We start from the raw sequence: 14,457 nt of genomic DNA, 5'->3' as shown, positions 1-14,457 counted from the left end.
ATTTTTTGTTTCTCTGATGAAAACTGACCCACTCCCTGTCTCAAACCAAACCTGTCACTAATAATTGTCAACAACTTAATTTTCTGTTTTTGGCTAAGATACTGATTTTAAAAAAAAAAATATTGAAATTGGATTCAGGATTGTTAGCAAGAATTTTTGGCAAACAAAGTTGTTAAATGACAATCTAAATGGCAACACAGTACTGCTTTCATGCTTGGCTCACCCCCCAGCCTGCTGGTCCAACAGCTGCAGTAGAGGAGGAGATAGGTGGAAAACTGCAGGACCCCAAAATCCACCTCTTGGGGTGCAGAGTGGCAACAGCAGCAGCAAACCCTCAGGTCCAATCACACGCCAATGGGCACCGCCGCCAGCCCAACAGACCATGGTGATGTTAGCACAGCATCTGATCTCAGGGACGGGGCACCCATGGAGCCACAGCAGCTCATCCTGCCCTGTGCAGCTCCCCCTGGATGAGATGGATCACTGGCAGCTGCCAGCCCGGGGGAGAGGCGCTCCCCAGCTAGGGTGGCCAGGTCCAGATGTCCTGATTTTATAGGGCTAGTCCCAATATTTGGGGCTTTGTCTTATATAGGCACCAATTACCCCCACCTAGAGTGACCAGACAGAAAGTGTGTAAAATCAGGACAGGGATGGGTGGGGGTAGGGGGGTAAAAGGAGCCTATATAAGAAAAAGACCCCAAAATTGGGACTGTCCCTATAAAATAGGGATATCTGCTCACTGTACCCCATTCCCCTATCCTGATTTTTCACACATCTGGCTAATCCTAACCCAGCCCTGTGTGACATTCCAATTCTGGCTGCCTGCAGAGGAAGTGAGTTACCTTCACTTTCATTCCTCAGCAGGCAGCCAGCCAGCCTCCCCTCCCCGCCAGCACCTCACTCAACCCAGCCCTGATGGAGGGGAGGGAGGAGGGAGAGAGGGGTGCCACAGAGCCTGCCTCACCTCACCTCAGCTGAGGGGAAAGAGTCACACTCACAGGTGAGCTCCTTTCCCAACCCCTACCCCCACCCCTTCCCAGAGACCCCAGCAGCCAATCCCATTCCTCAGACTGTGCTGCATTTGGCTTTCTCTAGGACACAGCAGCCCTGCTTCTACACTGTCTGGGCTGCCTGCAGAGTGGTGCCCCCAGGGAGAGTGAGGCCCTACGCGGCTGCCTATTCTGCCTATGCCTAAGGATGGCCCTGTTCAGCATTGTCTCTTAAGGTTATTTGTACTGGATCGCCTTTCAAAAGTCCAATATCACCAAATTTTCAATTGAGTTCAAATACTGCTTCCAGTCTGCCCATTGTGAAGGTTTGTCAAACATGAAGTTCTCTGAGGCGCTGTAGAGTGGCATATTCATGAGTTCCTGCAACCTCTGTTACTGTTTTTTTTATTGGCATCTTCATTGCTTTATTCTTTCTGTTCTTAGTTTACTCCTGATACCATGTCATGTTCTTCTGTGTCAGATATGGACTGGTCACAGAGCTTGCTTATACACACCAGATGTGTTCATCATAAAATTCTTTAATGCTCCGCTAGGTATGGTTGAGGTTCATTTAAATAAGGTATTTTACACACTGCCACCTCATGGCTGAATCGTATAATACAGTTTAGCATTCCATCACACGTTCCACTTTCACAACTCCCCACTGAGCGCTGCCAACACCACAGCTCCATCACACTTCCCACCTCTCTAACTGTGTTGATTGTGTCACTTCTCTGCAGGTCCCAGTGTTGGTTCTGCACCAGTTCTTCCTTGTATCTGGACTATCTGATGGATACGATCCACCTTACCTTCCAGTGCCTAGACCAAGAAAATTATCAGGACCTTGTAGCAAGGGGAAAGATGTTATATTGTAGGGTGATGAGATGTCCTGATTTTATAGGGACAGTCCTGATATTTGGGGCTTTTTCTTATATAGGCGCCTATTACCCCCCACCCGCTGTCCCGATTTTTCACATCTGCTATCTGGTCACTCTATGATATTGTGAGGATAGAAAGAAAGGCAACTCCAGGCAAGAGTCCCTGCATAGGTCCACTTCCCAGCTGCCAGAACTCCTCCTTCCTACATGGCACAGCATCACCACATCATTAGGAAATTTGCAAGTTCCCAGTTGGCAGCCCATTGATTAGCTAGATGCCTAAGGGTTAATGATATAAAACCTTACAGGCCTATAGTTATTCTGCTAATTACTGCAAATATGTCTTTAAATCCCAGAAAGCCAAGTAGCAAATAAAAAATAGTGAAGTTAATATAATGGGAGGTACATTTCTGTTATGTTATTTAAGAAAACGGTCCTATTTTATGTAGAAGTTACACTAAAGGGGCAGCCCAGTGGATTAGTTTAGCAGTAGAACTAAGAATTGTCATCACAAATGATGTGCACTGGATTTCCATTCTTGCTGTCTTGCTTCCTGGGCTGGCAGAAGCTAGGAGTGCTGCAGAAGACAGACATTCACCTCTGGGGGCAAGGGAAAGCATCACATGTCTCAGCAATGACCTCTCCAATTGACAAAGGAGCAGTGCTGAAAGGAACCCTAAACTGTCCACCTGTGCTAAAATGATCATGGCTGCAATGAAGGGATCCACACAGGTGTAGCAGATACCAAAGAAGGGAAAGGGGGGATTGAAGTTTCATAGCTCCAACAGGAATACAGAAGAATCCTCTTCCCTTGGATAAAAGTAACACAAAGTATTCAGCTCACAGTTCTTTTGTCTTGACTTTGAGCAGATTTTCTTGCAAAGGGAGGGAAAAAGTTAAAGATTACTGTGTGCATAATAGTCATGTATCTATTTGTGCTCTTCTTATGCCATGGAAAAAAGGTAATTGTATACAAACAGTTCATATCAGTTCTGCATGCTGGAGAGCCCTTTGATAGCCTGGCAATGCCTTTTTATTCCTCTGTGTGTGAGACTGTGTGTGTGTGAGAAAGAGAGTGTGTGTGGTGCTGCTGAATATAGACAGTTATAGATGTTCTCATCAGCCACATGAAATGCAACAGAGATTCCTTCCAAACGCCAAGAGAGTAGAGGCTGCAGACAACAGATGTAAGAGGGGCTCCCATAACAGCCAATTTTCAAAGTGTTTGCACTGAAAAGAGAGGAGGTGCTATTTTGATTGATGTTTCAATGCAGTATATAAAGCAGAGGAATTCTTCTCCCCCTCTGCTTGTCATACTGATCTGCATATTCTCAACTGGACTTGGGGCTATTAGTTGTTGAATCTGAAGGACTGAAACTGATTGGGAATAAATAGCGTAACAATGCCGGAACCCACCCAGCAAGCTGGTAAGCATAACCCCAGAGCCTTTTTAAAAAAATTATGTATCTTAACAAAACATAGAAAGATACCCTTTAAACCATCTGGCACTGGAATAATTAATAACATCGGAGAGCAGCCCTAACCAGTATACCAGCATTACATTATTGCATAGTTATAGCAATTTAAGCAATGGAACTACATTAAAGTAGGACTCCAATACAAAATTGAATTGAACTACAACTATTTTAAAAAATAGTTTATCAGAGAGCATTACGGAGCTACACAAGGGAGCAAGTATTGCATTTTCCTTTAAAAGTATGTAAGATTTTTTAAGTGCAATTTCTGATTTATTTATTTCTGGCTATAAAATTATCTTGGACCTGAAAAACAGGACATGAGGGTTCATTTGTGTTTTCAAAATTCAGCATATATATCTATGATTTTTAAGAATTTGTTTCTTGAAAATAAAGCTCGAGTCTGTATTGGACTGTTAAAGGATATGATCATAAATCAGTTTAAATAATTTGATGCACATGTATTCTGTATGTGTGATGTTTAAGAAAACACATTCAGTTTTTCCATATAAATTGAACTATGATATTATATTTTACTGGACTGGAGACATTATTACGGTTGGTTTCAGGAGAAGGACAGTTTAGGACAGAAAAACTATGCCATTTTTCCTGCAGTCCTTTCAGAGGCAAGCTCCCATTGAAGTCCCTAGTTACATAACTTGTTAACAAGATACATATTTGTATGTCAGAAGGATTTTGGAATAGGTTAAGATGTTTGATAACTACTGACTTATGATTTTGTTAAAAATGCGTCTATTACTGTTTTGGTACTTTTTCAATGAGTGAAACCAAAGCTAGTGTATTACATATATCAGAAGTACATTGCTTATATAGTGTTTGCTGAATCCTTGCACTTCAAAAGTTATGTGAGACTCCATCATCATCACTTATCTTTCAAAATTAAAAAAATTTTGTGGATAGAAGGATGGAGGGTTCTTAGGTAACAGTTTTCATTCTCGGTCTTATTATTTATTTAGCATTGACAATGTACTCAGTGTTGTATGAGACAAAAATAAAGATAGATTGTAAACTCTTTGGACAGTGATTAAGAAGGATTGTGTAGACAAATTACTAACTATATGTAAGCCACAGAAAATTTACAGTTACTGAATGAAACACAAAACTTTTCTTGCAAAGTTTAGGGGCTTACCCTACAAGCCTTACTTACATGAGTCCTTACTCACATGAGTAAGGGTTTGCAGGATCAGGCCCTTACTTTATCTCACCCAGTATGGGGTTTTCAATCACTAATAATTTCAAAAGCTGTAGTATTTATAATGGAGCCTACTTAATCAAGGCAAGTCTTTAGATATGTAGGGCTAGAGTCTGATTTCAGTTATTATATCAGTGTAAACCAAGAGTACCCAGATGAAGTCTTTATTTTACACTGGTTTAACTGAGATCAGAATTTTGTCTCCGATGTACTTCCTTTTCCTAAGGGACAAAACCTTCAATTCCCAATGACTTCAAATGAGTTATGGGCATTCAGTGCTTCATAGGAAGTGCTCAGCTCCTTGCAGGATTGGAACTTCATTTTATTTTTCAGTTGCCTATAAAACCCATCCAGATGAACAAAACTGAATTTTAGTTTCAATCTTTAATAATCTCAGAAAAACTCCATTTATACATATGTGTATAACCGTTTGTTTTAACACTGACATATCAGTACAAATTGCATTATTTTGATAGACTTTCTGAATATTTTTTTCTGGTGTCATTAACAGTAAAGAGATGAACAATTTCTGTGAGAGTTAAGGGTTTCAGCACCTCACAGGTGAAGCTATGTGCTCTGCAGGATTGACCTCTAAACAACTAGTGTTGACAGGCTGTGATGATCAGCTTACTTGCTGGCTTTCCTTAGAGCCTGTGGACAATGATGGATGAAGTATCTCACTGAAAATAGCTACATCAAATGCGTGCACTAATACGAAAGCCTAATCCTCTATAAGAGCCAAGCCCCTTCTAAAGTATCTTATATGTAATGTGAATGATTTATGTGTGTATTAAGTGTCCTTTTTGACTAGACATAACACAGCTTAATCATAATGCATTCTGAGACTACTGACCAAAACAAAACTGGAAACATTTATGTAATGTTTAGGCAAAAACTTTTGAGTGCAGTATGGTGTTGTTTTTTTGTTTCATTTTGGGGGGGTTTTTTTTGGAGAGGGTGTTCTTTTTTTTTTAAGACTAAATCAGGTTAAATGAAAAAGCTAGAGCATAGACAATTTAACAGAATTCTATGGTTATACTGCAAAATAATTTCAGTAGACTTTGAACAAAAAAATGTAATGTTGATGGAACAAACAAGGCATTTTGGATGAGCCTACATTCTGGGACATAAGACAGCAATAATATAGAACCTTTGGCTCTTGAAAGAAAGTGGAACTCTAGTTCAGAGTTCATTTAATTCTGGAAAAAATATGTGTTCATCATGCGTATCATCATCTCACCCAACTTATCTACCTCAAGCAGCTCATAATCCTTAAGAGACTTCGGTTGATTCTTAATGCTTCTTGGTAGGTCAAGAGCTTCATCTGTACTTCTATAGTGAGATTTCAGATCCCCATGTGTTCAGCAAATGCCTGTCCTCAAAGGAATTTTCTGGGTGTGAGCAACTGAAATTAATTCATTAATTATGATTGCCCTTGTGCTAGCAAGACTGACTACACACTGGCAGGCACCTCTGAAAGGACTCATTCAAGAAAGGAAACTCTCTGCTTTTGGGAACTAATGGGCTGAATACAGTGGAAAAGAAAGAGCAAAGAGAGGCTTCAGGCACAGGATTTTGCATTGTGTTTGGCTGACAGGAGAGCAATCACAGTAGCATCTCAACAATAGGTTTCCCCTGATATTTCCAAAAGAATCAGTCTATGATGATGTTGATCATGCACCTCCTTATTCACGAGTAGTGCCAGTGAAGCCAATGAGAGTAGTCACATGTGTAAGGATTTGTGGAATTGGAAACTAATTTAACATTGATCTGAGCAGTGAATTTTTGGTACCATTGATGTAAACAGCTCAAAGTCATCATTTGTAAGTATAGTTAGATTTTTTTTTTAAGGTAGTTCTGCTGTGGGTCCCAGGTTGTACTTAGAGAAAACTCCCACTAAAAAACACCATATTGAGGTCATTAGTTCCCTAAAGTGGGAAGTTTCCTGACTAGGTCTTTCTTAGGGCCCAATCCTGCAGTACATACAGGTCTGTCACATCTTACGTGCATTTAACATGCGCGATTTCAGCTTTATGCGGTCGGCAAAAACAAAAAAAAAGAGAAAAATAACAATTTAAATACTGTTTCTGTAGTGCAGGTGATTCTGCCCACCATTCAACTCAATGTAATTTTGACTATACGCGGTTTTCGCTTTACGCACTAACAGTGGAACGGAACCCCCGCGTAAGATGAGATTTGCCTGTACTTATACAAATAGCCCCATTGATTTATATGACTACTTGATTGAGTAAAGGTTACAGGAGCACACCCATTTAGTGGAATCTGTCACTGTACAGACAGGCTTCTGGCACAGAGTAGTCATTATTAACTCATTAATTGAGGACTTTATCCAGCGCTGATGAAATCAACAAAAAGAATCCCATAGACTTCAGTGGGAGTTGGATCAGACCCTACAACAACTATAGTTTCATCTGAGTAAGGTCTGCGGGATCAAACTTATTGTTGTTATTTTAATTTAGCTGTTTTGACCTGTTTAAAATTTCACACCCATTAGATTAATAAGAGAAGAACATCAGTGGGTATCCTGCCAACTAATGTCAAGAGGTGATCTTATTGGGATTGGTAATCCCAAAGAATGTTTAGTGGTACAGTTGCTTTGAGTGCCTTTTACACTTTTCCTGAGGACTAAGGGCAAGTCTACGCTATAGTGCTGCATTGGCGCTGCTGCACCAATGCAGCTGCGCCACTGTAGCGCATCTGGTGAAGATGTGCTATGCCAATGGGAGAGCGCTCTCCCATCGGCATAATTACTCCACCTCAGCGAGACGCGTAAACTATGTCGGTGGAAAAGCATCTCACTCCTGAGAGACGTCAGTTAGATCGACTTAATCAGCAGTGTAGACTTGCCCTAACAAAAATAAGTCTAACTCATGTAATGAATCAGAAGAAAATATAACAATAATTCATTATGCTCCACCCTTGCCTTTCCATCATGATTTCCTTTTACCAACGTTAGTCGTGTCTGGCCATTAATTAGCTACCCTCCTAAAAACTGTCATGGACAAACACTTGGCCATGCTTTTGTAAAACGGCCAATTCTCAACTATTTCAAGCTATCTATGGACACCATCCTATGGGACAGGTGCAACAATTATGTGGCAAAGAGCTCCATAAACTTGTGTTTGTTTAGGTGGTGGAATCTCCTTCCTTAGAGGTTTTTAAGGTCAGGCTTGACAAAGCCCTGGCTGGGATGATTTAGTTGGGAATTGGTCCTGCTTTGAGCAGGGGGTTGGACTAGATGACCTCCTGAGATCCCTTCTAACCCTGATATTCTGTGATTCCATGATTCTATGATTTTATTCTTCCCAATCTAAGAAATAAGCCATGGTCATGGCATAGATCAGTGATTCTCAACGACCGGTCCCTGAGATCTCCCTGACACAAGTTAGGAAGGCAACAAGCAGGTCCCTGGTATCAAAAAGATTGGGAAACACTGGTGTCGATGATCATTCTTAGTCCCAATTCAAAAGCATTTGTCAATTGTTTGCCAGCTTTATTTTCTAAGATTTTGCAAAGACTATCAGAGGTCTAGCCATGTAGAATGTTCCCGTTTCTCCTCCATACTGGCAGGGAATGGAAATACTCTACAGAAGCAGCATGTTTTGCCTTATGTGGCTTTTTACTGACCCCATTTAGCTACTGTATGCAGAATGGAATTTACATATCTGGAAAAAGCAGTATGCAAGCCACAGCTGCAGGAAGAGATGAGGGAAAAAGGAGTTACACTACAGGCTTCTTTAAAGAAGTGAAGGTCTGGTTCTCAGCCCAGTCCAAACAGACTGTTCTGCTGTTGTTGGTTTTTCCCCACCTGTGATTTTACTTCCTCACTTGATCATTTTACAGTTAAAAGTAAAATCAAATAAGCTATTTCAAAAGTCTTGACGCTAGTTAGAATGGTCAAATTATTTAGTAACACAGATTTAGTTACATCCAGACTAAGAATTGTTCGAACAGATACAGTCAAATAAGCCACTTCAAAACTTTCTTTGCAATATTTTAGCCAGATTTAGGAAACCCTTTTGTAAGATTTTTTATTGCACTCCTCAGTAGTATCTTCAACCGTAGTCTTAATATTGGGGATGGTTGAAAGACCACAAAAACTTATGAATATTCTTCAATTCCTAAATTTTTCAAAAATCAAAACTAAAATAAATGAAAATTTTACTCGAATGTTCAGGGTTGCTTGGTTGAAATTCAAGTTATTGACAACAAATTTCTTAGAAAAATCATAATTTGAAAAATGTTGACTATCTCTACTCAATATACAGTAGAAGTATCATTTACTACCACTGCTACTTTTCATTTCACTCAGATCTAGTCCTTCGGGTGACTACTGCAGAGTCTTGCCTCTGAAGATGATTATGATGCTTCACTGCTTCATAAATTACACTTTTACTAATAAGGAGACCTCAGTTTCAGTCCTTCTTCAAACCTTAAGTCTGAGCCTGGGAACTCATCCTAATATAGCTCCCAAATGAGTGGTGCAGCTGCTGCTGTTCTTTCTGCATAGACACATGCTCCAGTAAGGCACGGGGCAAGCATGCAAATATTTTGCTGCTGCCATCACCATTTTTCTTCTGCAGTACTGGCATTAAAACTTGTCTCTCCCTCTGCTCCGCACACCTTTTAGTTCTATTTGGTTGAGTACCAGTCCCCATAGCAGGATTCATGTAAAATCTAGTCACATACATGTCATTCACAAATACTCAAATAACACTGTAGATGCATGAACTTTGCTTGCACATTTTTAGTGGCACTAGCATTTTCTGCATCTTTACATTTTGGATGTAGAGAAGGAAGGGGGGAACCCTATTTTACTTTCTCTCTCAGTTCTTCATAAATTCTCGTTTCATCACTTCTAGCTATGATTTTGTAAAAGGAAGGCTTCCAAGCAAGGCCTTGACTATGTAACTGGATCTTCATGGGTGGGCCCCTGCACCCTTGTTGAGCTCTATTGAGCAGGGGTCCGCCCACATAGATTCAGTTGCAGGCTGGGTCCTGAATTACTCTTGAGCTGTCTTTGCCACCTCATAATTTATTTCCAAGTGTTACTCCCACACTTCCTCCCAAGATATAAGTCTGTCTCTTGAATTTATATTTTGACCTTCAGCCTCCATCTCGCTGATGTTTGCTTTTATAATCTTAATCTCCTTAACCTGTTTGAAAAGCAGTTTTCATTGGCAGTAAAAACAAAAAAACACAAACTTGATTATGGAGAAACCTGGAGAAGTTGCCCTAGCAGTTGCCTCTACATTAAAAAGCTGAAAATTATCAATTTTTAAACTCAATTGATACAATAATAAATTGACACAGCAAAATCAGTCTTGGCCGAAACTGTTCTTATTTCAGTCCAAAAGTCAACCTGTCTTACTCATAAAACAATGTACATGACATGTTTACCACTAGTACACTCAATAAATGAATAAATAAATCCTAAGACTGAAAGGAACATACGAGAGGGAATTCTCTTTTCAGTGCACTAGAGGGTGCTTTGTACTTGACAGAATTGTCATTTGCAAAATGCTGCCTTTATGTCTCTTCATGCTGCACCTGTTGTGAAGATAAATAAAGGATAGTCCAATTCCTTCCCCTCATAAGTCCTAAATATATCACATAAAGAAAGCTTTTAAAAAACATGCTACTCTATCCTTCTCTCTTTCCCTGGCAAACTGGATGAGTAACTGCCTTTATTTTCAGGCCTCCAGCCTAACAAGAAGGGCAGGGGCTTAGGTCAAACAGCAACAAGATGGCACAGTTGTCTGGTGAGGCACTGGTAGCAGCCACCCTGCATAAACTAATGGTCCATGGAGAACTGCGTATGGTACAATGCAAAGGAGTCTGTTGTATCAGAAGCATCCAGAGTACTGTTTGAACTGAAAGAACAAACTATAGCTTGGAACAGAGAGCTATTCGAAGCATGGAGAAAGCACCCTCAGAATAGGCCAAATCTTGAGGTCCTCACTCAGGGAAAACTTCCGCAGATTTCACCAGCCTAGTAGTTATCCCAATGTAAAATGAATGAACAGTTTAGTGAGGGCAGAAGAGTGTTTCTCAACCATGCTGCAAACAGTAACAGATTGCCTCTCCACCTGTCGTCAGCGATGCTATTTATTATTTATTATACACCATTAAGCATTTGCATTGCACCTAGTAATGTTCAATGGAGTGGAGGAACAAGAGGGAAAGATTTACCCACTTTTGCTGTGATTTGAAAGTTTTCCCAGTTTCAGCAACACCAACTCCTATTATGTTCATTCTCCACTTCCTCAGTCTCTTGAAGGTATTTGTTGTATATTTGGTTGTTTCGGTAATAGAATCTTGTTGCTGCTATGGCAACTGAGTTAGATTAATAGGGGATAGCCCAGCCAGTTTTGGCTGGTTCTTGTTTAGTTCAGTGTGTGGCAATAAATGGCTGGTTGCAAGGTTTACAGCTCTTGGGACTTTTCATCGATATGCATCTGTATATACGCTTGACTCAGATCAATCTTAATAAATGTTTGTCCCCCAGCCGGGTCTGTGAAGAGGTCATCGATGCGGCGAAGCGGGTATTGCCCTGCACACAACACTGGGTTGACACTGCACACAACCCTGGGTTTAAAATCACCGCAAATCCAGAGGGAGCCATCTTTCTTCACTATTGGAACAATAGGAGTTGCCCATGGGCTATGGGTAACTGGTATTAGGACTCCATTTGTGACCAGGTGCTCCAGGTCTGCTTCAACCTTCGGCCTGATGGCATATGGCACAGTTCTCGCTTTCAGATATTTTGGTGGACTGTCAGGTTTAATGTTCAATGTCACAGTGATTCCCTTCATACTTCTCAGATCCTCTCAAAAAACAGCAGCATGTTTCCTTAGCACAACGGGCAGACTGGTTTCTTCTTCTGCCCAGTTCAGCTGGATCTTCCTAAGCCAAGACCTACCCATTAAGGCTGGGTAATTACCTTTCACCACAAACAATGGCTATTTAACAGCCTGTCCATTGAGCTCCACCTTTTAACATCAGTAGTGCCCAACATGGGCACAGCTTCTCCCACATATGTCTTCAGAACTGTTTTTGTTGCTTTAAGCGGAAGATGCTGTAGCTTTTCTTTATACACAGTCTCAGAGACCAGCGAGACGGCTGCACCGGTGTCCAGTTCCATGCATATAGGTTTGCCGTCCAACAACGGGGTTACCTAGTATTCATGTGAACCCACTGCCAATGACAAAACGTGGAGTGGCTCTTCTTCTTGGGATGAGATGTCTCCTTGGTCATCCTGGGCCTGCTCTAGGGTATGCAGATTTCCCTTTTTGGTCGCCAGACCACAGGGCTCTTTTTCTTTTGTTTACGGGCACACTAAATATGTCCCTTTTTGCCACAGCGTCGACACACCAGGTCCTTACACCAGCATTCTGATGCATGGTGACCCGGATTACCACAGCGTTAACACTCCTGACTCCGCACAGTTTTGTGGGTAGGTTCTTATGACACTTTATGCACCCTAGTGGATGCACCGATGGATTGCACCTCCTTTTTGCCAGTTCCATGGAGACCGCAAAGTCAACAGCCTTCTGTAAGGTAAGCTGAGCCTCTCTCAATAGGCGCTTCCGTATAGCCTCACTGTGTAGGCCACACACTAACCTGTCACATAGGGCATCATTTAGTATCTCCTTACATTCACAGTGTTCTGCAAGTTTTCTCAAAATTCCTACAAATTATACAACTGTTTCATCTTCTTTCTGGTCTCTTTTGTGGAACCTATATCTTTCAGCAATTACCAGTGGTTTTGGAGAAAAATGGGACCCCAGGATTTCCACAATGTCACTGTAAGATTTAGTCTCTGGCTTAACAGGGTGTAGTAAGCTGCGTAGGAGGGAGTAGATCTTAGCCCCTACAACACTCAAGAATATTGGCACTTTCTTCTCTTCTGTAATGTCATTTGCAATAACAAAAAGCTCAAAACCCTCAGTATACACATGCCATTGCATTATAGTCTCCTCAAAAGGTTCCAGTGGCCCTGTAAGTGTAGCCATGGTTTTAGTTTCAGTTTGCACAGTCAGTGCAAACAAGCCAGTTCTCACCCCCATCTAGCAGCAAAAAGGGGTTTTTTGTACCTTAACTTCTACTTCCTTCTGTTGCTGGGACAGCACAGTCATCCCATCCTCATCACCATGTTGTTATATCCTTGGGGGCAGCAGTTTTAGGAAGAAATCACCAGAGACACAGAAAGCTGTAAACCTTCCAACCAGCCATTTATTGCGACACATTGAACTAAACAAGAACCAGCCAAAACTGGCTGGGCTATCCCCTAATTATCAGTATTGAGTTGAGTTCCTGAGAAATATGCAACATTTTCATTGTTCTCCTCCCATCCCAACACTTACTCCAAGGCACTATTGAAGTATCAACATCTAGAGATCCTGAAAAGGGGCTTTTTCTGGGCAGAGGAGTGGTTACTGCTGTTAGGAAACCACAGATGGTAACAGTCAAGGCTAACTTTTCTGTTATTAATCATTATTTCTGCATCATAATAGAAGCATATAGCACTTCAATGTTAAATCCAAGAAGTTCTTATTGGTTTTGCAAAAGTTCTCATTTTTAAAGCAACTCTTTCAATTGAAGTATAGGGGAAGAAAGGATGGGAATGCCCATGTTTGTTCATTATTAATTCTGTCAGGTTAGCAACCACAGGAATATTACAGTGACTGCACTATTAGTTTCTGAGCAAACCGTGGCAGTGTAGTAACTCTGAGAAAGAAGATCATTCATCTTGCAGTCCATGTATCATAGCCCAGTCCATCCTGTGCAGCAACATTATTCTCTATTTTTGGTTTTACTTCCCTACCTCCAGTTCTTTTAATATTGCATAATTTCAGCTCCATAGTGTGACTGCCTCCTCCCTTCCTCCTCAGCATCTTTTCTGCTGGTTCCTTTCTTTGCTTGAATTTGTGCCCTCTTATTTTTGATCTTTGTAGCCATTTGTATAGCCTTGGGATATCCCTACTTTCCTTCCAATGCCCTTCCATTATGTCCAATCTTACTCACTTCTTTTCTAATCAATATAAAATCCATTTTCCCCACCCAACTTTTCCATATCAACATTGTTACCCACTTTCTGTACCAGTTCTTTAACAATTAGTATCCAGTAATGCGGTCTCCAAAATGATGAGCGGTCTTATCAGACTCAATTCATACCTGAAGTAATTCTAACTGAGCTGACCAAATAACAGGTTTTTCAATTCGGGGGGCCACACTGTTAAAAAAAATCTTCAAACCAAAATGAAATATTTTAAAACATTTTTAATTTTTCATCAGATAAAAATATTGCCATTTTAAATCAGCCAAAACATTTCAAAGTGACTCAAAATGTAGTTGGGATTGGTTTTTTTTTTCAGATTTTCAGTTTGTTTTGTGTCAACCAAAACATTTTCAGCTGCATGGAAAATAATTTTTTTTTTAAGTTTTTCATTTCTATTTGGTCATTTGGGGTATTTTCACCTTTTTTGTGTTTTTTTTTAATTGACCAAAGTTGAAATTGAAACGCCCCTTTGAATTGAAAAGTTGAAACAAAATGTTTTTACATTTTTGGAAAAAAAATTCAAAGCAAAACTATTCATCATATTCAATCCGAATTCAGTGAATAGTTTGGGCCCTTTAAAATGCATTTTTCAATGAAAAACCAATTAATAAAAAAATTTTGCTCAGTTCTAAATTTCTGTAAAGCCAGTGGAATTCCACCAGTGATGAATTTGTCCCATTTAACTTTTGGAAGAGGACCATTATGATGCTGTCTGATTAGTTCTATAATGATGTATTCCATTTGCTTACCAGACACTGAGCTGGTGGTTTTAGTTTTCATTTAGTGTCAATCTGCAACTGATCACCCTCTTGCAACCTGT

General features: G+C 40.5%; 1 protein-coding gene across 3 annotated transcripts in view; it reads left to right on the top strand.

The window, feature by feature from the left end:
- The first annotated feature begins 3,061 nt into the window (after positions 1 to 3,061).
- MYBPC1 (myosin binding protein C1) overlaps positions 3,062 to 14,457 on the top strand; it is a 113,403-nt gene continuing 102,007 nt past the window's right edge. For 2 of the 3 annotated variants that reach the window (XM_050945502.1, XM_050945497.1), the window contains exon 1: positions 3,062 to 3,294. In XM_050945502.1, coding sequence (XP_050801459.1) covers positions 3,270 to 3,294 — 25 coding nt within the window. In that variant the 5' untranslated portion in view covers positions 3,062 to 3,269. The remainder of the gene's footprint in view (positions 3,295 to 14,457) is intronic. The other variant, XM_050945509.1, reaches the window with a different exon arrangement.

The sequence above is a fragment of the Gopherus flavomarginatus genome, chromosome 1 (genome assembly GCF_025201925.1).
Source record: "Gopherus flavomarginatus isolate rGopFla2 chromosome 1, rGopFla2.mat.asm, whole genome shotgun sequence".
Classification (NCBI taxonomy): Eukaryota; Metazoa; Chordata; order Testudines; family Testudinidae; genus Gopherus; species Gopherus flavomarginatus.
This window is presented reverse-complemented; position numbering and strand designations above follow the sequence as displayed.